Source organism: Mobula birostris, chromosome 1 (assembly GCF_030028105.1).
Source record: "Mobula birostris isolate sMobBir1 chromosome 1, sMobBir1.hap1, whole genome shotgun sequence".
NCBI classification, from domain to species: Eukaryota; Metazoa; Chordata; class Chondrichthyes; order Myliobatiformes; family Myliobatidae; genus Mobula; species Mobula birostris.
The window spans coordinates 42,052,564-42,077,596 of record NC_092370.1 but is presented as its reverse complement, the minus strand read 5'-3'; the positions used below and the strand labels follow the sequence as shown (position 1 = coordinate 42,077,596).

Below are 25,033 nucleotides of genomic sequence, written 5' to 3'. Positions count from 1 at the left end.
TTCCTAATCAGCCACCATTCAGATAATAATCTGTTTTCCTATTTTTGCCACCAAAGTGGATAACTTCACATTTATCCACATTAAATTGCATCTGCCATGAACTTGCCCACTCACCCAACCTATCCAAGTCACCCTGCATCCTCTTAGCATACTCCTCACAGCTAACACTGCCACCCAGCTTCGTGTCATCCGCGAACTTGGAGATGCTGCATTTAATTCCCTCATCCAAGTCATTAATATATATTGTAAACAACTGGGGTCCCAGCACTGAGCCTTGCGGTACCCCACTAGTCACCGCCTGCCATTCTGAAAAGGTCCCGTTTATTCCCACTCTTTGCTTCCTGTCTGCTAACCAATTCTCCACCCACACCAATACCTTACCCCCAATACCGTGTGCTTTAAGTTTGCACACTAATCTCCTGTGTGGGACCTTGTCAAAAGCCTTTTGAAAATCCAAATATACCACATCCACTGGTTCTCCCCTATCCACTCTGCTAGTTACATCCTCAAAAAATTCTATGAGATTCGTCAGACATGATTTTCCTTTCACAAATCCATGCTGACTTTGTCCGATCATTTCACCGCTTTCCAAATGTGCTGTTATCACATCCTTGATAACTGACTCCAGCAGTTTCCCCACCACCGACGTTAGGCTAACCGGTCTATAATTCCCCGGTTTCTCTCTCCCTCCCTTTTTAAAAAGTGGAGTTACATTAGCCACCCTCCAATCCTCAGGAACTAGTCCAGAATCTAACGAGTTTTGAAAAATTATCACTAATGCATCCACTATTTCTTGGGCTACTTCCTTAAGCACTCTAGGATGCAGACCATCTGGCCCTGGGGATTTATCTGCCTTCAATCCCTTCAATTTACCTAACACCACTTCCCTACTAACATGTATTTCGCTCAGTTCCTCCATCTCACTGGACCCTCTGTCCCCTACTATTTCTGGAAGATTATTTATGTCCTCCTTTGTGAAGACAGAACCAAAGTAATTATTCAATTGGTCTGCCATGTCCTTGCTCCCCATATGAAAAGCCTTCTGGTAAAAGTATTACACAAAATGCTGGAGGAACTCAGCATGGCAGGCAGAACCTATGGAAAAGAGAAACCAGTCGACGTTTCAGGCCGGGACCCTTCATCAAGGATCAGGATCCTGATGAAGGGTCTTGGCCCAAAATGTTCACCTTACTCTTTTCCATGTGTACTGCCTGGCCTGCTGAGTTCCTTGAGCATTTTATGTGTGTTGTTTGGATTTCCAGCATCTGCAGGTTTGTAGTAAAAGTATTATTTTGTATTTATACTATTTATTTAGCTTATGGTTATGTTAACCCTGGGAAAATGTGGTCAGGTCCCAGCAGGACCATCAAGTGCAAAACTGCACCTCATGTTTCAGGATATCAGGAGAAGATGTAACCTGATCTAGCTGAGGAAAGGCTCCGTTCTGTAGATACATTAGAGAATTTGGATCTGTTCTCACTGAGCAAACAGATCATTAAAGGAGATAGGAGTTTAAAATTATTCTAGACAAGTAAATGAGGAAAACCTTTTCCAGTCAAAATAATGAAAGTACTCAGCAATTGTGATAAACATTATGCTAATGGCCTCTCATTCACTGGTTAGTTGTCAAAATCCAAATTCAGTTAGTTCTCAAGTGCACAAGTAAGTGCATGCAGAGATGCAATGAAAGGCTTACCTGCAACAGCATCGCAGGTACATAGTATTACAAGTACCATTCACAAGAAAAACATTAATTATACTTTTTAAACAATTAAGAACACAATTAGAAAAAAAAAGTAATTTTAGTGCTAAGTGGTCATAATGTTGCCATACTTGAGGCCTGCTTTCAGGCTCTTCTGCAACAACTGTCCAACACAAAACCACCAGCAGCATCAAGGGCATGTATTCAGAAAGGTGGCAGGAGGAGGCCAGCAACATTGAGAAAGATCCCACCCACACTTTTCATGGACTGTTTGTCCCACTCCCTTCAGGGAGGATACGCAGCATCCATGCCAGGACCACCAGGCTCAAAAACAGTTACTTTCCCCAAGCAGCAAGGCTGATCAACACCTCCACCTACTAACACACCACACCCCCACCTCTTCTACTTTGTGCCGGTTGATTCAAGAACTAAATGGTTTGAGGGAAGTTCAAAGTAGATATGTCACCCATATATAACTCTGAGATTTTAATAGAATCAATGGAAGATCGCACCTAAGAGGATGAATAAACAACCAATGAGAAAAAGATAAACAGTGCAAATACAAATTAGGAATATAAAATAATAATGAATAAATAAGCAATAATTTTCAAGAACAAGATGAGGAGTCTTTGAAAGTGAGCACGTAGGTTGTGGGAGTAGTTCGGTAATAACAAGTTAAGTTTTCCCACACTAGTTCAACAGCCGGATGGTTAATAACTGCTCCTGAACCTGGTGGTGGTGGTACTAAGGCTCCCGTACCTTCTGCCTGATGGCAGCAGTGAGGAGAATGCCCTGTGTAGTGGGGGTCCTTGATGATGGATGCTGCTTTCCTGTGCCAGCACTCCATGTAGATGTCCTCAAATGGCAAGGAGGGTCTTAGCCATGAAAGACTTGGCCGTATCCTCTACTTTTTGTAGGATGTTCCATTCAAGGGCATTGGTGTTTCCATACCAGGCTGGGATGCAGCCTGTCAATATACTATCCACCATACATCAATAGAAGTTTGTCAAAGTTTTTGAAGTCATGCCGAATCTTCGCAAACTCCAAAGAAAGTAGAGGCACTGTTGCGCTTTCTTCAATAATTAAGTATGCAAAGATGCATACACCAGGATGTTTTTTTATCGATAATAACTTGGCATTAACACCATCATCCCCTCAAAACTAATCAGTTAACTCCAAGACCAGGGACACAATACCCCCTTGTGCAATTAGATCATGGATTTCCTCAGTTGTAGACCTCAGTCAGTTTGAATAGACAAAAACATCTCCTCCACAATCTCCATCAGCACAGGAGCTCCACAGGGATGTGTACTTAGCTCACTGCTCTACACCTATGACTGTTTAGCTAAGTACAGCTCCAACACCATATTCAAGTTTGCTGATGACACCACTGTTATGGGCTCTACGAAAGGTGATGATGAATCAGCATACAGGAGTAAGACTGAAAATTTGGCTGAGTGGTGTAATAACAACAATCTCTCAACTCAATATCAATAAGTCCAAAGAACTGATAGAAGACTTCAGGAGAGGGAAACCAGAAGTCCATGAGCCAGTAATCATCAGAGGATCAAAACCTTTAAATTCCTGGGTGTCACGGTCTCAGAAGACCTGTCCTGGACCATCACATAAACATAATTGCGAAGAAAGCACAACAACGCCTCTACATCCTCAGGAGTCTGCGGAGATTCAGCATCTCATCCAAAAACCTTGGCAAACTTCTATAGATGTGTGGTGGAAAGCGTGCCGACTGGCTGCATTACGGCCTGGTATGGGAACACCAATGCCTTTTGAGTGGAAAATCCTACAAAAGGTGGTGAATTCGGCCTGGTACTTCACAGGTAAAACCCTCCCAACCATTGAGCACATCTACATCAAACATTGCCATAGAAAAGCAACATCGAAGATCCTCACCACCCAGTCCATGGTCTTTTCTCACTGCTGCCATCAGGCAGAAGCCACAAGTGCTTCAGGACTCACTCCACCAGATTCAAGAACAGTTACTACCCCTCAATTATCAGGCTCTTGAACAAAAGGGGATAGCTACACTCATTTAAGGACTCTTTTATCTTGTTATTTCATGCTTGTTATTTATTGCTATTTATTTATTATCTGCATTTGCAGAGATTGTTTACAGTTCCTGATGTTTAGTTACTGTTCTATAGAATGGTTAAATACTCCGCAGAAAAAGAATCTCAGGATTGTATGTGATGACATGTTTGTACTCTGATAATAAATTTTACTTTGAACTGTGAATAATTGCACTTTATGTACTGGGGCAGGACATGACAACACCAAGGAATTTAAAGTTGCTGTCCCTCTCAATCTTTGAATCTCCACTGAGGAATGACTCATAGACCTCCGGTTTCTTCCTCCTGACGTCAATAATCCGTTCCTTGTTCGTGCTGATATTGAGTGACAGGTTGTTGCTGTGCACCCGTCAGCCAAATTTTCCAATCTCCCTCTTTATACTGATTTGGCACCACCTTTGATCAGAATCAGAATTATTATCACTGGCATGTGATGTGAAATTTGTTAACTTAGCAGCAGCAGTTCAATGCAACACATAATAGAGAAAAGAGGAAAAAAAAGTAAACATTATAGTAAATGTATACTGAATAGATTTAAAAACATGCAAAAAACAGAAATAGTGCATTATTAAAAAAAGAGTGAGCTAGTGTCCAAGGGTTCAATGCTCATTTAGGAATCAGACGGCAGAGGGGAAAGTAGCTGTTCCTGAATTGCTGAGTGTGTGCCTTTAGGCTTCTGTATCTGCTACCTGATGGTAACAGTGAGAAAAGGGCATGCCCTGGGCGCTGGAGGTCCTTAATAATGGACTCTGCCTTTCTGAGACACCGCTCCTTGAAGATGTCCTGGGTACTTTGGCTAGTGCCCAAGATGGAGCTGACTAGATTTACCACCTTCTGCAGCTTCTTTCAGTCCTGTGCAGTAGCCCCTCCATACCAGTCAGTGATGCAGCCTGTCAGAATGCTCTCCACGGTACAACTATAGAAGTTTTTGAGTGTATCTGTTGACATGCCAAATCTCTCCAAACTCCTAATGAAGTATAGCCACTGTCTTGCCTTCTTTATAACTACATCGATATGTTGGGACCAGGTTAGATCCTCAGAGATTTTGATACCCAGGAATTCGAAATTGCTCACTCTCTCCACTTCTGATCCCTCTATGAGGATTGGTACGTGTTCCTTCATCTTACCCTTCCTGAAGTCCACGATCAGCTCTTTCGTCGGACTGACGTTGAGTGCCAGGTTGTTGCTGTGGCGCCACTCCACTAGTTGGCATATCTCACTCCTGTACGCCCTCTCGACTCCACCTGAGATTCTACCAACAATGGTGGTATCGTCAGCAAATTTATAGATGTTATTTTAGCTATGCCTAGCCACACAGTCATGTGTATATAGAGAGTAGAGCAGTGGGCTAAGCACACACCCCTGGGGTGCACCAGTGTTGATCGTCAGTGAGGAGAATATGTATCACCAATCCACACAGATTGTGGTCTTCTGGTTAGGAAGTCGAGGATCCAATTGCAGAGGGAGGTACAGAGGCCCAGAGGCCCAGGTTCTGCAACTTCTGAATCAAGACTGTGGGAATGATGGTATTAAATGCTGAGCTATAACAACAGTGTCACCAGCAAACTTAAAATATGGCATTGGAGTGGTGCTTATCTCCAATCACAAAGCAAGTAGAGCAGGGGGCAAAGCACACAGCCTTTTGGTGCACCTGTGCTAACGGACATTGTGAAGGAGATATTGCCAATCCGAACTGACTGGGGTCTGCAAGTGAGGAAATCCGAGATGCAGCTGCACAATGGAGGTAATGAGGCCAAGGTCTTAAAGCTTATTGATTAGTTTTGAGGGAATGATGGTATTGAATGCCGAGCTGTAGTCAATAAAGGTTATCATGCCTCTTTCGGGAAAGGGTTTTTAAGTTGGTGCAGAACATTCAAATATCTTAGTTCAGTAATAGTAATTGAAAAATAAATTAATAGCTTGGATATGCAAATTAGTCAGGGAAGATCTATAGTTATAAAGTCATACAGAACATGAAAAGACCCTTTGGCTTATGCAATCCAACATCTAATAGCAGAGATCTTAAAATCTAAGGAAGATCACAGTCCAGGTTGCTGACGAAAGAAATGGACGAAGAAATGGATGTAGTTTTCTCTCTCTCTCCATACTTGGCTAGTAACATTTGAAACACATCAGGCAGCAATAATTAATAATTCACTTAACAGAAAACACTGAGCAATGCACTAACTGCACTCAGGTTGAAATTTTATTTTTAATATACAGTGGAATCATGAAAAAACAAAGAAAATTAAACATGGAAACACAAGAGACTGCAGATACTAGAATCTGGAGCAAAAAACGAGTGAGCTGCTGGAGGAACTCAGTGGATGAAGCTGCCTCAGCAGAGGGAAATGGACAGACAATTGTTCAGGTCTCGCTACAGATGCTGCCCAGCACATCAAGTTCTTCCAGCAGTTCAATTTTACATACCAAATTTTTATCCTATAAAAATTGTAAACAGGTAATTGTACTAAAAAAAACTGAATCACTACCCATATGCCTTTTCCAAAAATCTGTATAGTATTCAAAAATTATTTAAGAATGCATTCATGCAAAGTTCAGTACAAAATATACCTGGCTTAAAATCTCGATTAAGTTCATGAATTAAAACAAATACCACCTTCACAACAACCAAAATATTAGCAATGCTACACAAAAAAAAACAAAAACTTTAAAATAAAAATAACACATCACATCATGTTTCAATTAGTTAACAGAACAATTTCATAACAAACGCTTGCATTTCAGTTCAAGAAGGTCTTACTTGTGCAGGACTTGCAAGGTGCTGAGAAAACACGGGGAGAGAAAAAGCACAGCAACAGAAAAAAAGGCAGCATGCAGGCACACAAATTCACCTCCAACATTCATAGCTATGAACACTAAACACCAACAGTAAAAATAATAAAACTCAACTACATGCCATTCTCAGATTACCAGTCATAGTCTTCGCTAGGAAGGCACACAACTCCAGATGAGCTTGTAGCAGTGTTGATGCACAGGTTCTGTGCCAAGATGAAGAATCAATAATTAAAAACTAAAATACTTAATAACTCATCACAGTGTTATTAGGCAAAATGATTACATAGTTTATTGGTATATTTGCATCAATATGAAACCTGTGTTTAAGTGCCAAGGTCAAATACAATATCATTCAGGATGCATTTGTTCAGTGAAATACCAAACTGTCAGCATTAATTAGTGAAAGTTCATTTCTCCCATGGTTCTAAGTCATCCAGTTAGAAAAAATAATTACTTGATTCTCATCACCAAATACCATTTGACTGCCATAGATTTTAAATATTTAGGTGCTCCTTATCACAAGGGAAAAATAATGTTTAACTCACTAACCATACCGAAAGATCTTGCTGCTAAATTCATCCCATCTTTAATGGCTTTAATGACTGTGATCCAAAATGATTAAAGTTGATCATCTGTGCTGTATACCTCAGGCTATAAGCTGCTCAAAGTCACATGCAATAAAGAGTGCATACCTCTAGACAAGTTAGACATGTTGGTTAAATTGTCAGATAGAAGTAAATATTTCTCAGCAAAAAAAAATAGATATTCCCTCTTTGGCCATGTATAAGTTTTTAAACTCCCCCATAAAGGCTCTATTCAAGATTTTAAATTTAAAAAATGTTTTGCCACTGAGACTGCTCTTGACAATTTGTTAGTTTTAAAACAAAATTAATTATTTCCAAAGGGTAGATAAGCAGGAATTTTAAAAACAACTCAGCATTATCTTGTATAATTTATGTTTCTTGCGCATATTTTCATGTGCGCAAGAAACATAAATTATACAAGATAATGCTGAGTTGTTTTTAAAATTCCTGCTTATCTACCCTTTGGACTCAACATGATTTGAATAAAAATGAACATGGGATTCAAATTCCAAGACCTAATTATGCAAATAAATACTACAACAGACCAAATGTCAGGTGATCTGTAATCCAGTGAAATTAAAGATCAACATTTGCACATGTATCTGCTGAATGATAAAAGATTACTAATAAACATGCTCTCCACATGGTTCCTCTTAAAAGGAAAATTGCACATCAACACCCTTCTCTCATGTCAACCAATATCACAGGAAACAAGAAGTGAGCTGGTGTTGTGCAGCATGCCCTTCTGCAAACCAAGTAGACAATGCAGCTCAATATTATATACAGAGGAAGACTAGCATGATACTATGGCCACTATGTACAGTATGGATACTATGTACAGTGAACACTAGCATTTAAAGTTTTGTCTGCTATAGACATCTTTTCTATTTCAATGACAATCATTCATTATACATACCTGTACTTGTATCTACCTCTCGACTCTTGTATTGAAATGATTCAACCTGTTTAATATTAAAAAGCCCAGGAAATGTATATAAAAACTGGTCACCAGACATGCAAAGGGTCTCTTTCTGGGATATACCATTCCACCTTTTCGTTCTCAACCGGCCATTTGTCACTTACGCATTTCATTCCAATCACTCAGTTGTGAAGATTACCCATCTTTCAAAGATACAATGCTCTGTGCTGCTCTTTCATACTAACCTAGATTTGAATTAAGTCAATAGAGCTATTGAAGAGTAAGGGAAGGGAAATCATCTTTGACAAACTTACTGGAGTTCTGAGTTTGTAACTAGTAGAATAGAGAAGAGAACAAATGGATGTGATATATTTGAATTTGCAGAGGCCTTTGATGAACTTTGACATGATGGGTTTGTGTGTAAAATTAAACCACGCAGGAGTAGAGATTATACTGGTTAACAGACAGAAATCAAAGTAGGAATAAATGGACTTCCTTGGGCTAGCTGTTGGTGACAAAGTAGAGTACCAAAGGTCTCAGTGATTAAATTCCAGCCTTTCATGGTGATTTGAATGAAGGAAGGAACTAAACATGATATTTTTAAATTTGCCAATACAAAATTGGGTGGGAATGCAAATTAAGAGACTCAAATTCACTTTCTCCATTACAGAACTGTTCCCACAATCTATGTACCCATTTTCAAAGATTCCTCATCTCATGCTCTCGATATTGATTTCCTATTTATTATTCGTTTATTTGTACAATCTGTTGTCTTTTGCACATTTGTTGTTCACCCTGTTGAGTGCAGTCTTTCATTGATTCTATTATGGAGATTAGATCTTTTAAAAATCACAACTTAAGTTTTTTTGACTAATAAATAAAGCTTATATTTTACATACCTAAATACTTAATTAGGAATTTAATATGGCAACTCAGCAACAAGTAGCATTGACTTGCAATGTCTGCACCTTACTAGAAAGTTGGAAGTGTTATTCATTGCACTGAGCTTACTTAGTTGCCACATCGAAAGTCACCTGTAATGCATTTGTAATAGAGTGCATAATACAAGTGTCCACAGATTCACAGAGTTATATTAATACAGCTTTATAGAAAAGTAATTGAAACATAAATTGGATGCAACAGTGGTATTGAGAGAGAATAACAAAACAACAGGAGTGATTTACAGCAATGACAATGTTTCCTATGGATCAGTGCTTGGCCCCATCAACCCATCATATGCACAGAATGGTTCAGAGGAGATTTACAAAAATGCTGCGAGTACAAGGGATTTTAGTTATGCGGAGAGACTGGAAATTACCCCTCAGAGCAGTGATAGTAAATGCAAATGTTTAGAATTCTAAACAGCATTAATCAATGGATGGCAGATACTTCATAGTTCTACAGCATGGAAACTGGCTCTTTGGCCCAACTCATCCAAGTGAATCCCATTTGCCTGCATATGGCCCATATCCCTCTAAACTAGGGGTTCCCAACTGTTTTTATACCATGGACCCTGGCATTAACCAGCTCTAAACATTTCCTATCCACGTAGCCTCCCAAATGTTTTGTAAGTGTACTGCTTCTACCACCTCCCCAAAGGTCATTAATAGAAGGACACCAACTTTATAATACCAAGAGGCATATTTTACAGTGTACCACCATTCTGCATGATAAAAGCAAGTTTGAGTGTGACGCCGGCCCCCTAGGCCTGAGTCAACATAGTAGTAGTTGAGTGAGACTTCCAAAAATAAATTGGAAGTATATTTGAAAAGGATAACTACTACAATCTTGAAAGAATGGTGGGAGATTGATCGGATAGTTCTTTCTAAGATCCTATGCAGGCAGAAGTGAACTGTATAACTTCCTCTGGAACATTGATTGCTTGTATAAACAATGGGAAGAAATGTCAAGGACTTGAACTGATTTGGTGACATAATTCTTTACAGAGTAGGAAAAGCCAAGAGAAAATGAATACTTTATTTTAATATGAAGATTATTCATGATCACAAAAGTCAGAACAAAGACAGGATTTCCGAGATGAAGAGAAACATTTCTGTAGAAAACTGTTAAGAGAAATTATTAGATGAGACAGATACGCATCTATTATGACACAGACAGCAATTTGCGAACATCAGAAGAGCAATTACATCCTTCAACTGTTCTGTATCCCTGCGATTTATTCTCTCTTACTTGATCCTTTTGTCACATATTTATACTAAAGGGCAATTTACAGTGGCCAGTTAACTTAACAGCACACCTTTAGGATCTGGGAGGAAGCCGGAACATCCAGGAACCCATGTTAAGAATGTGCAATCTCAAAAGAGACAAGTTTCCAGACAAGCAACTAATCTAGCTGAGAGGCAGCACAGTTACAATGTTCTGCCCTTTAAAATGAGCAAGATCATTACATCCTTTAAAGGAAATCTGAATCAACATTTGGAGTCAAGGACTGTAGTGAAATAGTAGGGCACGTTAATCTATTCCAGTAGAGCTGGTACTAACATTTGTCAAAACAGTCTCCTCTAGTACCTTAAATTTCATATACTATGATGAACCACAACATAATATTGGAAATTTCACTAGGAGATCATAAGACATAGGAGCAGAATTAGGCCAATCGGCCCATCAAATCTTCTCCGCTATTCGATCGTGGCTGATTTATTTTCCCTCTCAACCACATTCTCCTCCTTTCTCCCTGCAACCTTTCAAGGTTCAAGTATCTCATGCAAAGTGTATTCTTCATTACATTATCTAGAAAGACAAAAGATATTTGCCTATAAATGTTCATCATTAAAAAAGTGCACTTGGTCAGTGTAATGTATTAGGCACATTTTAAAAACAGCTGACTGTGCATTTTATAATCTCCATAAGACCATTAGATATAGGAGCAGAATTCAGCCATTTGGCTCATCGAGTCTGCTCCACCATTTCATCATAGGACAAAGAATAGTACAACACAGTACAGGCCCTTCAGCCCACAATGTTGTGCCAACCCTCAAACCCTGCCTCCCATATAACCCCCCACCTTAAATTCCTCCATATACCTGTCAAGTAGTCTCTTAAATTTCACTAGTGTATCTGCCTCCACCGACTCAGGTAATGCATTCCACGCACCAACCACTCTCTGAGTAAAAAACCTTCCTCTAATATCCCCCTTGAACTTCCCACCCCTTACCTTAAAGCCATGTCCTCTTGTACTGAGCAGTGGTGCCCTGGGGAATCCACTCTATCTATTCCTCTTAATATCTTGTACAGCTCTATCATGCCTCCTCTCATGCTCCTTCTCTCCAAAGAGTAAAGCCCTAGCTGCCTTAATCTCTGATCATAATGCATACACTCTAAACCAGGCAGCATCCTGGTAAATCTCCTCTGTACCCTTTCCAATGCTTCCACATCCTTCCTATAGTGAGGCAACCAGAACTGGACACAGTACTCCAAGTGTGGCCTGACCGAAGTTTTATAGAGCTGCATCATTACTTCACAACTCTTAAAATCCATCCCTCGGCTAACACCCCATAAGCTTTCTTAACAATCCTATCTACCTGTGAGGCAACTTTCAGGGATCTATGGACATGTACCCCCTCTGCTCCTCCACACTACCAAGTATCCTGCCATTTACTTTGTACTCTGCCTTGGAGTTTGTCCTTCCAAAGTATACCACCTCACACTTCTCTGGGTTGAACTCCATCTGCCACTTCTCAGCCCACTTCTGCATCCTATCAATGTCTCTCTGCAATCTTCAACAATCCTCTACACTATCTACAATACCACCAACCTTTGTGTCATCTGCAAACTTGCCAACCCACCCTTCTACCCCCACATCCAGGTCGTTAATAAAAATCACAAAAAGTAGGGGTCCCAGAACCGATCCTTGTGGGACACCACTAGTCACAACCCTCCAATCTGAATGTACCCCCTCCACCACGACCCACTGCATTCCGCAGGCAAGCCAATTCTGAATCCACCTGGCCAAACATTCCTGGATCCCATGCCTTCTGACTTTCTGAATAAGCCTACCATGTGGAACCTTGTCAAATGCCTTACTAAAATCCACGTACATCACATCCACTGCACTACCCTCATCTATATGCCTGGTCACCTCCTCAAAGAACTCTATCAGGCTTGTTAGACACGACTTGCCCTTCACAAAGCCATGCTGACTGTCCTTGATCAGCCCTTTCTTAAGCTCCTTTCTTGCTTCCCAATATTCCTCAATAAATCCATCTGATCCTTGCTTCCTAAACCTCATGTATCCTGCCTTCTTCCACCTGACTAGATTTTCCACTTCACTTGTCATCCATGGTTCCGCCACCCTACCATTCTTTATCTTCCTCACCGAGACAAATTTATCCCTGACATCCTGCAAGAGATCCCTAAACATCGACCTCATGTCCACAGTACATTTCCCTGCAAAAACATCATCCCAATGCACACCCACAAGTTCTAGCCTTATAGCCTCATAATTTGCCCTTACTCAATTAAAAATTTTCCTGTCCTCTCCGATTCTATCCTTTTCCATGATAATGCTGAAGGCCAGGGAGCTGTGGTCACTGTCCCCCAGATGCTCACCCACTGAGAGATCTGTGACCTGACCTGGTTCGTTATCTAATACTAGATTAGTATGGCATTCCCCCTTGTCGGCCTGTTAACATACAAGGCTGATACATTTTTCCTCTCAGCCCAATCTCCCACTTCCCCTACTTCCTGCCCCTCATGTTCTGATCAATGAAGAAACTATCAGCCTCTGCCTTAAATATAATATACATAAACACTTGCCTGTAGCAATGAATTCCGCAGATACATCACTCTCTGGCTAAAGAAATTTCTCCTAATCTCCATTCTAAAAGAATGCCCCCTTCCCCCATTTTGAGGCTATGTCCTCTGGTCTTTGACACTCCCACTATAGGAAACATCCTCTCCACAGCCACTCTACCAAGGCCTGTCATTATTCAATAGGTTTCAATTAGGTCACCCCTAATGCAGTCTTCTAAATTCCAGTGAATACAGGCCCAGAGCCATCAAACACTCTTCTTATGACAAGCCATTTAATCCTAGAATCATTTCTGTGAACCTCCTTTGAACCTTCTCCAGTTTCATAATATCCTTTCTAAGATAAGGGGCCCAACACTGCACACAGTATTCCAAGTGAGGCCTAGCCATGCTTTATAAAGCATACTTGCTTTTACATTCCAGTCCTCTTTAAATTAATGTTAACATTGCATTTGCCTTCCTCACCACAGACTCAGCCTGCAAATTAATCTTTAGGGGAACCTGCACAAGGACTCCCAAGTCCCTTTAACACCTCAGTTTTTGCATTTTCTCTCCATTTAGAAAATAGTCAACCCTTTCATTTCTTCTACCAAAGTGCATGACCATACATTCACCAACACTGTATTCCATCCGCCACTTATTTGCCCCTTCCAAACTGTCTGTCTTTCCGTGCCTCCCTGTTTTCTCAAAACTACTTGCCCCTCCACCCATCCTCATATAATCTGCAAACTGTGCAACAAAGATATCAATTCCATCACATAAATCAGTAACATATAACACAAAAAGAATCTATCCTAACACAGACCACTGTGGAACACTACTAGTCACCGGCAACTAGTCTGAAAATACTCCCGTTATTATCACTTTGCCTCCTGCCAATAAGCCACAGCTTTTTCCATGCTAGAATCTTTCCTGTAATACCATGGGCTCATAGCTTGTTAAGGAGCCTCATGTGTGGCACCTTGTCAAAGGCCATCTGAAAATCCAAGTACACATCAGCTGATTCTCCTTTGTCTATCCTGCTTGTTATTTCTTCAAACAATTCCAACAGATTTGTCAGGCAAGATTTCCCCTTAAGGAAACCATGCTGACTACAGCTTATTTTATTTTGTGCCTCCAAGTAACCCAAAACCACATCCTTAACAATTGACTCCAACACGTTCCCAACCAGACGTTTGACTAACGACCTACAATTTTCTTCCTTCCGCCTCTCTCCCTTCTTGAAGGGTGGAGTGACATTTGCAATTTTCCAGTCGCCAGAACCATTCCAGAATCTAGTGATTCTTGAAAGATCATTACTAATGCCTCCACAAATACTTCAGGCATCTTTGTCAGAACCCTAGGGTGTACACCATCTGGTCCAGGTAACTTATCTATCTTCAGATCTTTCAGTTTCCCCAAGAACCTTCTCTCTAGTAATGATAACTTCACATACTTCACGACCCCAGACACCTGGATCTTCCATCATACTGCTAGTGTCTTCCAGAGTGAAGACTGATGGAAAGTACAGTACCCATTAAGTTAGTCTGCCATTTCATTATCCCCCATTACTACCTCTCCAGCATCATCCTCCAGCAGTCCAATATCTACTCTGGCCTCTTTTTTTTTACACTTTATGTATTTGAAGAAACTTTTGGCATCCTCATTAATATTACTGGCTATCTACTTTGGTATTCTATCTTTACCTTCTTAATGACTTTTTTTAGGTGGCTTCTGTTGGTATTTAAAGGCTTCCCAATCCCCCAAGTTCCTGCTAATTTTTGCTCTATTATATGTCCGCGTTGACTTCTCTTGTTAGGCACGGTTGTCTCATCAGAATACTTCTTCCTCTTTGGGATGTATATATCCTGTGTCTTCTTAACTGCTTCCAGAAATTCCAGCCATTGCTGCTCTGTTGTTATCTTTGCTAGTGTTCTTTTCCAAACAATTCTGGCCAACTCCTCTCTCATGCCTCTGTAATTTTCTTTACTCCACTGTGATGCTAATTCATCTGACTTTAGCTTCTCCTTCTCACATTTCAGGGTGAATTCAATCACATTATGATCGCTTTCTCCTAAGGGTTCTTTTACCTTAAGCTCTCTATTTTGGTTCACTGCGCAACAGCCAATCTAGAATAGCTGATCCTTGAGTGGGCCCAACCACAAGCTGCCAACTCGTAGGCTTTCTGGAAATTCCCCCTCTTGGAATCCCACACCAAACTAATATTCCCAATCTATCTGCATATTGAAATTCCCCATGACGACTGTAATATTGCCCTTTTGGCATGCATTTTCTATTTCCAATTGTAACTTGCAGACCACATCCTTACAACTGCTTGAGAGTCTATACAGAACTCCCATCAGTGTCTTTCTACTCTTGCAGTTTCTTACCTCTATCCACAATGATTCAACACTTTCCGACCTTATGTCACCCCTTTCTAATGACTTAATTTCATTCTTTACCAACACAACCACGTCACCCCCTCTGTCTACCTGCCTGTCCGTTCAATACAACGTGTATCTTTGGACATTAAGCTCCCAACTATAATCTTTTTTCAGCCATGATTCAGTGATGCCTACAACATCATACTTGCCAATCTGTAACTGTGTCACAAATTCATCAGGCTTATTCCATATACTGCACATATTCAAATATAATACCTTCAGTCCTGTATTCAGCTGTTTTGATTTTGTCCACCTTTTACATTGCAACTCATCCCGTTGACCTCCTTTACTTTCCAATTCCAACAGCTTAAGTCAGAATCAGTTTCTAAATGGTTCACCAGGGTACTCTGTTCTCTTTCCTATATAATTACTTCAAAAAAATTGTTATGTTAAAACATAACATGTTTAGAAAAATTTAACCACTGTACTTTATCTTTTTCGTCAGTTTTTTAATATATTCTTCGTGAAAATATTTCAACAATTTAGCTTCAATTCTCCAAATAGAGTATTTCAATACACAATCTGGAATTATTCTGATATGAGGAACAAAAAAAAACTACTTCACCAGAAAATAGAAGGATTGGCCATTAGCAGCTTATTGTATCAGCCCAACATTAGTCACCTTCCACATTCTCTGAAACACCCACAGATGCAATGCAGCTGATTTTCCTTCGATAAAATTCCATGAAAGATTATAAGTCATTAATTAAATATGTTCGTAAATTTAAAAAAAATCCCCTAATTAAATAAGAAACTTGCTCATTTTGGTCTACATCCCCATTGAAATTAATGGGATCACCAATCGTACAAAACACAACGCCCTGGTATGTGATAACCCAATGTGCAAAGAACCAGAATTGATCACAGAGCTTAACGCAAAACAACCCTTAGGAGAAAGTGATCATGATATGATCAAATTCACCCTGAAATTTGATAAGAAGAAGGTAAAGTCAGATGTATCAGTATTATAGAGGAGTAAAGGGAATTACAGAGGCATGAGAGAGGAGTTGCCCAGAATTGATCGAAATAGAACTCTGGCAAGGATGACAGCAGAGCAGCAACAGCTGGAATTTCTGGAAGCAATTTCGGAAGGTACAGGATATATACATCCTAAAGCAAAGATGACACAACCATGCCTAAAAAGAGAAGTCAAAGCCAACATACAAGCCAAAGTAAGAAAATATAATAGATCAAAAATTAGTGGGAAGTTAGAGGATTGGGAAGCTTTTAAAAACCAACAGAAAGCAACTGAAAAATCATGCTTAAAGTGTCATTTTTAAGATAGAATACAAAAGTAAGCCAGCTAACAATGTTAAGGAGGATACCAAATGTTTCTCCAGATACATAAAGTTCAAAGAGAGGCGTGAGTGGATATTAGACCGCTGGAAAACAAAGTTGAATAGTTAGTAAAGGTGGACCACCAAATAGCAGAAGAACTTAATAATTATTTTGCAATTCTTCACTGTGGAAGACAAGACCAGTATGGTATAAGTTTCAGGCGTCAGCGGGTATGAAGTGTATGATGTTACCATTAGTAGAGAGAAGGTTCTTAGAAAACTGAAGGTAGACAAGTCACCTGGACCAGATGGTGTACACCCCAGAGTTCTTAAAGAGATAGCTGAAGAGATTATGGAGGCATTCGTAATGGTCTTTAAGGAATCACTAGGTTCAGGAATGGTTCCGGAAAGCTGGAAAATTGCAATTGTCACTCCACTCTTCAAGAAGGGAGAAAGGCAGAAGAAAGGAAACTATAAACTCAATGTTGCAGTCAGTTATTAAGGATAATGTCTCAGGGTACTTGGAGGCACATGATAAAATAGCTGTAGTCAGCTGTTTCCTCAGGGAAAAATCTTGTCTGATTAATCTGTTCGAATCCTTTGAAGAAGTAATAAGCACGATAGACAAAGGAAAATCAGTTGATTTTCAGAAGGCCCTTGACAAGGCAGAACACATGAAGGTGCTTAACAATCTATCGGTCGATGGTACTATAGGAAGGATTCTAGCATGGGTAAAGCTGTGGATGATTGGAAGCAAGCAAAGAGTGGGAATAAAGGGAGAATTTTCTAACTGGCTGCCGGTGACTAGTGGTGTTCCACAGAGGACTGTGTTGGGACTGATTCTTTTTAAGTTACACGTCAATGATTTGTTGGATGAAATTGATGGCTTTGTTGCCAAATCTGCAGACGATATGAAGATAGGTGGAGGGGCAGGTAGTTTTGAAGAAATAGAGAGGCAATAGAAGGACTTAGACAGATTAGGAGAACGGGCAAAGAAATGGTAGTCGGAATACAGTGTCGGGAAGTATATGGTCATGCACTTTGGTAGAAGCAGCAAAAGTACATATTTTTTCGAAACTGAGAGAAAATACAAAAAACTGAGGCGCGAAAGGGTTTAGGAGTCCTTGTGCAGGATTTCCTAAAGGTTAATTTGCAGTTTGAGTCTATAATAAGGAAGTCAAATGTGATGTTAACTTTCATTTCAAGACGACTAGAATATAAAAGCAAGGACATAATGTTGAGACTTTATAAAGCACTGGTGAGGCCTCACTTGGAGTATTATCAGGTTTGGGCCTCTTACTTAGAAAGGATGTGCTGAAACTAAAGAGGTTAACAAAAATGATTTCAGGATTGAATGGCTTGTCAGATGAAGAGTGTCTGATGGTTCCGGAACTGTATTCACTAGAGTTTAGAAGAATGAAGGGTGACCTCACTGAAACCTATCAAACGGTGAAAGGCCTTGACAGAGTGGATGCGGACAGGATGTTTCCTATGGTGGGAGAGCCCAAGACCAGAGAACACACCCTCAGAATAGAGGGGTGTCCTTTTAGAACAGAGATAAGGGGGAATTTCTTTAGCCACTGGGTAGTGAATCTGTGGAATTCTTTGGCACAGGCAGCAGTGGAGGCCAAGTCTTTAAAAATATTGAAGGCAGAGGTTGACAGATTCTTGATTGGTCAGGGAGTGAAGGGATATGGGGGGGGGGGTGGCGGGAGGAAGAGGAGAAGGCAGGAAATTGGGACTGAGAGGAAAACTGGAGCAGCCATGATGAAATGGTGGAGCAGACTCGATGGGCCGAATGGCCCAATTCTACTCCCATATCTTTATAGCCTTAAATTCAGCAGTTTTACACCCTTAATTTGCTGCTACAGTATTAAAGTGGATACATGCCAACAGATTCCTTCAGACCTCTAACGTTATTCTGAAAAATCCAAGCTAATAAAATGATGCACCATTCTAAATTTAAAATGAAATTTGCAAATGTAAATAGAAATGCTTTCCAATGTTACTATTCTGATGGCAAATACAGACCTCCAATTTATTCTATAACAGCAAGTAACCATCTGATTAATAGTACAGTAGATTTGTTTTCAGATGCAAGATTGTAACTATCCTACCAATAACTTTTACATTTTAAAATTACTTTTACTTGAAACTGCTTGAATATTTTTATACTTTATATCAATTTGCTGCTGGATAAAGACCACAAATTTTGATCACTGGGATCCTATTCATGAGCTGATCATATACTAGATAAGAGCACAAGACATAGAAGTAAATAAGGTCATCCAGCTCATCTAGACTGCTCCGCCATTCCATTGTGGCTGATTTATTATCCCTCTCAAACCCAATCTCCCACTTTATCCCTGTAACTTTTGGGGCCCTTGTTATCCTAAGGCAACAAATTCCACAGATTCACCACCACCTAGCTGAAGAAAGTCTTCCTCATATCTGTTCTAAAGGGGTATCTCTGTACTCTGAGGTTGTGCCATCTGCTCCTAGACTCCCCCACAATAGGAAACATCCTCTCCACGTCCACTCTATCCAGATCTTTCAATATTCGATAGGTTTCAATGAGATCCCTTCTCATTCTTCTTAACTCTAGCAAGTACAGGCCTGGAGCCATCAAACGTTCCTCATATGTTAATGCTTTTATTCCTGGGATCCTTCTTGTGAACTTCCTCTGGGCCCTCTATACCACCAACACATCCTTTCTTCGATAAGGGGCCCAACACCCTCTCCATCAGGCAAACATTACAGGATCATCAAAACTAAAACCACAAGGCTACTAAACAGCTTCCTCCCACAGGCAGTCAGACTGCTAAATAGCTGCTCTACCTGACTCTGCTTTGGACACTTTTAACTTGCACTGGACACTTATAACTGATTTAACTGACATGTGGCTGTTGTGATTTACTATTTATTGTTATGTTTATTATTTAGTGTTGCGTTTGTTATGTTATGATTGCACTGCTCCTAAGAAATGCTGTCTCATTCTGCCCTGCAGAGCTGTTGTATGGTTAGAATGACAATAAAGTTTTTTTGAATCTTGAATCAAAACTGCTCACAAGTACAGTCTGACTAATGCCTTATAATGCAGAGTCTTTACATCTTGCTTTTATATTCTAGTCCTCTCAAAATAACTGCTAATATCATTTTTGCCTTACTTAACATCAAATCAGCCTGCAAGTTAATCTGACAATCCTGCACAAGAACTCCCTATTCCCAAGATGAGACTCCCAGCACACAAAGTATTCTAATTTGTAATTCCCAATTCTCGACACAAAATTATCTGCACAAAATGTTAGAGAATTTTTTCTGTACAGTAAAAGAGTTGACAAGTTCAGATAGATATCAAGGTATCGCTTTAACTTCAACTCTTTAGTGCGCATGCGCCAGTCATGCATGCAGCCTGTTACAGCCGTTCCAACTAGTTTTCTTATTTTTTTAAACTTACATTACTTGTTGTATTTTTTTTCCACAGTAACACATTGAAGCTGCACCCTCTCCAACATGTTGGTGGAGAGAGTTTCTTTTGGTTTTTTAGCGCTGGAAATAGTTACATTCGGACACATCTCATTAGTGTGGCAGCAGTATGGCCGTATTGTTTATTCCAGGGACCAGCTGATTGCGCTTATGCCGGCCGGTTTAGCGAACAGAGTGGCGGACACCCCGGCTGAAATCCGGAGGACAACACATAGAGGATGCAGAGGGGGATCAAAAAGGCAAGGAAAGAGGACCGGATCGAGACAACAGAGACTTATGGAGAAGAGGAGTTCTCCACTTGGACTGCATGTGGACATACCCGACCAAAACTTTTCCATGAAGGGCTTCCAGACCGTTTGGGCTGACCGGGAGTGCACTGAGAGCGGTAAGTGTAAAGGAGTTGGGAGCTTGCTGTTCTGGTTAACAACAGATGGTGCAATCCTGCTCATATTACGATCGAGGAACGTGTTTGTAGCCCAGATATTGAACTTTTTGCTGTTGGATTCCGGCCATATTCCACGGAGATACAACACTGGACGTCATGGGAGGTTGTTCCTGCCTGTGACCATCGAACTTGCAGCTCCTCCCGCGGAGGGTCAGACACCCTGAGCCAATAGGCTGGTCCTGGACTTAACCATCCGGCATAGTTTGCATATTGTTGTTTGATTGTTTGTCGTTTTTGTATTTCTATATTTATGCTCTATTCTTGGTTGGTGCAGCTGTAACAAAACTCAATTTCCCTCAGGATCAATAAAGTATGTCTATGTCTAACAGTTAGCCCATTTCTAATTACTTTCCTGCTTAAAAAGAACACTGAAACCACTTTTAGTGCAAGGAAAATGGAACATGAACAGAAAGAAAATCAACTATCGAGCAGGATTATATTTGCAGAAATGTCATCCTCAAAATATGATGCCATTGTGAAAAAGTAACTTCTAACGCACACTAGTGACTGGTCACAGAAGAGAGATTAGATAGAAATCAACATCTTCAGAAGGAAAGATGGGGAAAAAAGGGAATACAGAAAGCAACACTTAAATATTTAATGCTTCGAGAATGTGGGTAATTCCTTGCAATTCCATGTGGTTTATCTATCAAATGCCGGAAGCTTTTTTCCCCAACACCTGTACTAGTTGGACAGTTATTCACTTAAATCACTTGATGCATCACCAAACTACCTCAAAATGTTGTGTCAGTTAAAAATGTGTACTTAATAACTCCGACACTGGATACATTTAATGGAATAAAAGTAATTGCCTTCAGTCTATGGTCTGCAATTGTAACACATGTGAAAATACAAGCAACTAAAATTATCTGAACTTGCATGTGTTGCAATGTTAAATTAAAAGCCTGAAGTTTTACTGCATCATCTAACAGAATGAGGTAAATTATTCCCAAAATCTGTGGAAATTCATGCTTCTCAGTGAAATGAAGAAAAATCTCAGATGAAGCAAAACACTTTGTGAAAATGATGATGGAAACATTCAACACATCAGGCAGCTGACTGGGTTAACATTTTTGAAAAAAGTAGCTGATCTACCAAATGCTTCCAGCATTTTATGTTTTAATTTCAGATTTCCAGCATCTGCAGTTCTTTTTTAAAAAAAACACATTTACAAAGCTGTGTATGAACAGTTGTAAATGCTACAATTAGAATTTAAAACATTTTATGCAACATCGAAATTGTCATGTTTACATGTGGGGTTTGCTAGCAAAAAATGGAAACATTAACTTTCTATTATTGCAACTATTGCAATTTGTGAAGACTCACAAGAACAACATAATAGATTTTTGACATTCTTAACCAAAAGAGAACGTACTTGCTACTGTAGCAGATTCCCTGGGCTGGTTCTGGGGATGACAAGTTTGCTCTAAGAGATAGATTAGGCCTGTAACCACTGGAGTTTGGAAGAATGACAAGTGATCTCACTGGATCTTACAAAAGTCATACAGGGCTCCAAAGTATAGATGCAGGTAGATAGTCTTCCCTGGCTGAAACATCTAGAACCATGAACCCAATATTGATTAAATGATAGACCACTTTAGGACTAAAATATTTTTTTCCCCATGCAGAGATTGGTGAATTCTCTGCCTAGACAGTTGTGAGCCTCAATCACTGAGTTTAGTCAAAATTAAAATTGATAAGATTCCTGAATAATTAAGGCAAAGGAAAAGGGGATAACACAGGGTATAGCACTGAAGTAGAATATCAATCATGATGAATGGTGAAGCAGACTGAAGAACAGACACCCTACTCTTGCTCAAAGTTCTTGTGTTCAAGTGACAAAGGATTCAGTTGGAACTTATTTCCATGCTCCTAAGCGAGCTTGGAGTGGCAGGCAAATGCAGTTTTGAGTTTAGTAGATTGCAGAAGACGGGAACGGGTCAGGTAAGAACTCTTACTATGAGTAGCAGAGGATGGAAGCAGGGCAGAAGAATTTAACACTGAGGCATCTGGTGAAAATATGCTGACAAAGGGAGGTAGAAGACACTGGCTGAATATAAAAGAGGGAAGGAAAAGCAGACTGCAGGGGGCAATACTCAAGGAAATTGTGTTCCAAGATTTTATACAAGTACTTTTCGTTAACGGTATTTTACTTACATGCAGGCCTCCCAAATCAGCACTGCAAGATTTAGGTAATATTCTTTCAAAGCAGGGGTCCCAATCTTAGTTAATGGTAAGACTCCAGGGCATAAAATGGTTAGAAACCCCTGTTTTAGAGGTACCCCATCACAGGCTTAAATTCCTCCACCCTGCATCACAGTGGTTTCACAGGATGGCTTGCAAAAGGGTATCCTGGAATAACACCTTGCTTCAAGGCCTGTGAGAAAGAATAAATTATAGGATTACAGAAAAATAAGGAGGAATGGAATTGATGATGTTCTCTCTGCTGAGAAGTAGCACCGAATTGCCTCTTTATGTCTCACACGTATGAAGGAACAAATGAATACTGCTTAAAATAGCAAATAATCACCCCAATGCAGCATCACTCAGTACATAATTCAAACCACAAAGACTGGCAAAAATAGAACACAATTTCAAAACCTACAGCAGCACATAAAACATGAAATTTCAAACAAATTATTAAATAATCTTAAAGAACCAAAGCACAAAGGACCCACCTACCCCAAAACACAGCAAAAGTCCTACCAAAATATGAAACCAATGCGGTTAGGTAGAAATTGCTGCATTTGTTTTCAACAAACACCAGACATGAAACCTCTACAGGGGGAAAAAAAAGATACCTTTGACCTCTAGGAAAGACAAAGATCGATCTGACTGAGGTTCAGGCAAATCCTGTATGAAATGCAAGCAATCAGCACAACACAGTGCACAGACCTGCAGCGCACAGGTAAACAGGGAAGGTGCGTTAGAAAAAGTGCAAACGCTCCCCACGTGATAACGCTATGGGAAGGTGGGCCAGCCTTGCGCCCATTCCCTCCGTGCCCGGCTGTCCCATGGCATCCTGCTCCTTATCAGGAGTTAGCCATCAGCATCGGCTCCGGACTGCAAGCTCTCCCCTCCGGCCCTCTCACCTTTCTTCGACCCCGCAGAGCTCGATCTGCTGTTGCTGGCTTTATTTTTCGAAACCATGGCTTGCTTGATTGAAATGTAAAACGCGTGCAAACAAAAGAAGAAATCAATGGAAAATAACCACCCTTCGCCCGCTCCCTCGGCTCAACATTAACTAAACTTCACCCCTCCGAGGTGGGAGCAAGGCCGCAACCTAATCTCAGCAACGTTATCATTAATTGACGTCAAAGTGGTCCAACCAGAGGTCGGGTTCTCGGCAGTGATTGGATGATAGCTATTTATGCCCGTCCCACTCCCTGGGAGGGGGCGGGACAGCTTTGCTATCAAGGTAGAGTGAGGCGCAGCGTGCGCGCCGAGCGAACGTGGCAACATGGAAGCAGCGAAGGCTCGCGAGAGCTTCGGCCTGCTGTCAGTCCACACTGAGTGATCATCTGCAAAGGAATCTATTAGTTTGCTCCAGTTCGCCAGAAATTAGTTCAGTTCATATTCCTGAATGGTTCTCATTTGTTTTAAGCAGTCACCCACCTACCCTTGAGGGTGCCTTGCTTCCACTCCGCAGTGACAGCGTCGCTAGGTGGTTGTTGAGCTCAATTCTTATTGCGGAGACTTTGCAGGTGGGAGTAAGGTACTGTTTGCGTGGCGGTACTGTTTCTGTCTTCACACATCAGACTGATTTCACGAAATATGCCAGTGATATTAAACTTGATTCTGATTCACTCTGTCTTCTGGGGTGGACTTTGGATGGTTATTGGCAAGGGATTCCAACCTCAGTCACTTGCATCATAAAAAAAACACAAAGGTATATAAATCCTCGGGGTCTGACTACGTGCATGCTTGGACTTTGTGGGAAGCTAGTGAAGAATGTAAATTGGTTTATTATTGTTATATATACCGAGATACAGCAAATATATATTACACGCCATGCATACAGTTCATTACACGAATTCATTGAGGTAGTACTATAAAGAGGTTAGTTTTATTTGTCAAGTGCACTTCAAAACATGCGGTAAAATGCATCATTTGCGTCATCGTGTTGCGACGGACTGGGGGCAAATGAGTGTCATCACGCTTCCAGCGTCAACATAGCATGCCCACAACTCACTAACCTTAACCATACGTCTTAGATGTGTGGGAAGAAGCCGGAGTATCCGTAGAATACATCAATTCGTGGCAGACAGTGATGGAAGTCGAGGCCCGATCGGTGAAGGAGGGCGCTGTAAAGCGATTGTGCTAAATGTTGCGCTTTTATGCCGAATGAAAACAATAACAGAATGCAGAATAAAGTACAGAGAAAGTGTTAGTGCAAACAGACTGCCATAATGAGATAGTGAAGTCTAGGGGAGGCTTTCACTCCAATTGGATCTTAGTGGGGGCTTCCACTGGAGTGGAATTATTGAAGCGCTTGCATTAGGCACAGATGAAGTTCCGAAGAACTGTAGCTTTGGTGATGT

At 40.5% G+C, this 25,033-nt stretch overlaps 1 protein-coding gene across 7 annotated transcripts in view; it reads right to left on the bottom strand.

Moving 5' to 3' along the window:
* unm_hu7910 (un-named hu7910) overlaps positions 1-23,790 on the bottom strand; it is a 203,341-nt gene extending 179,551 nt beyond the window's left edge. For all 7 annotated transcript variants that reach the window (XM_072254504.1, XM_072254526.1, XM_072254509.1 and 4 more), the window contains exon 1: positions 23,585-23,790. In XM_072254504.1, coding sequence (XP_072110605.1) covers positions 23,585-23,642 — 58 coding nt within the window. In that variant the 5' untranslated portion in view covers positions 23,643-23,790. The remainder of the gene's footprint in view (positions 1-23,584) is intronic.
* Positions 23,791-25,033: the final 1,243 nt, after the last annotated feature.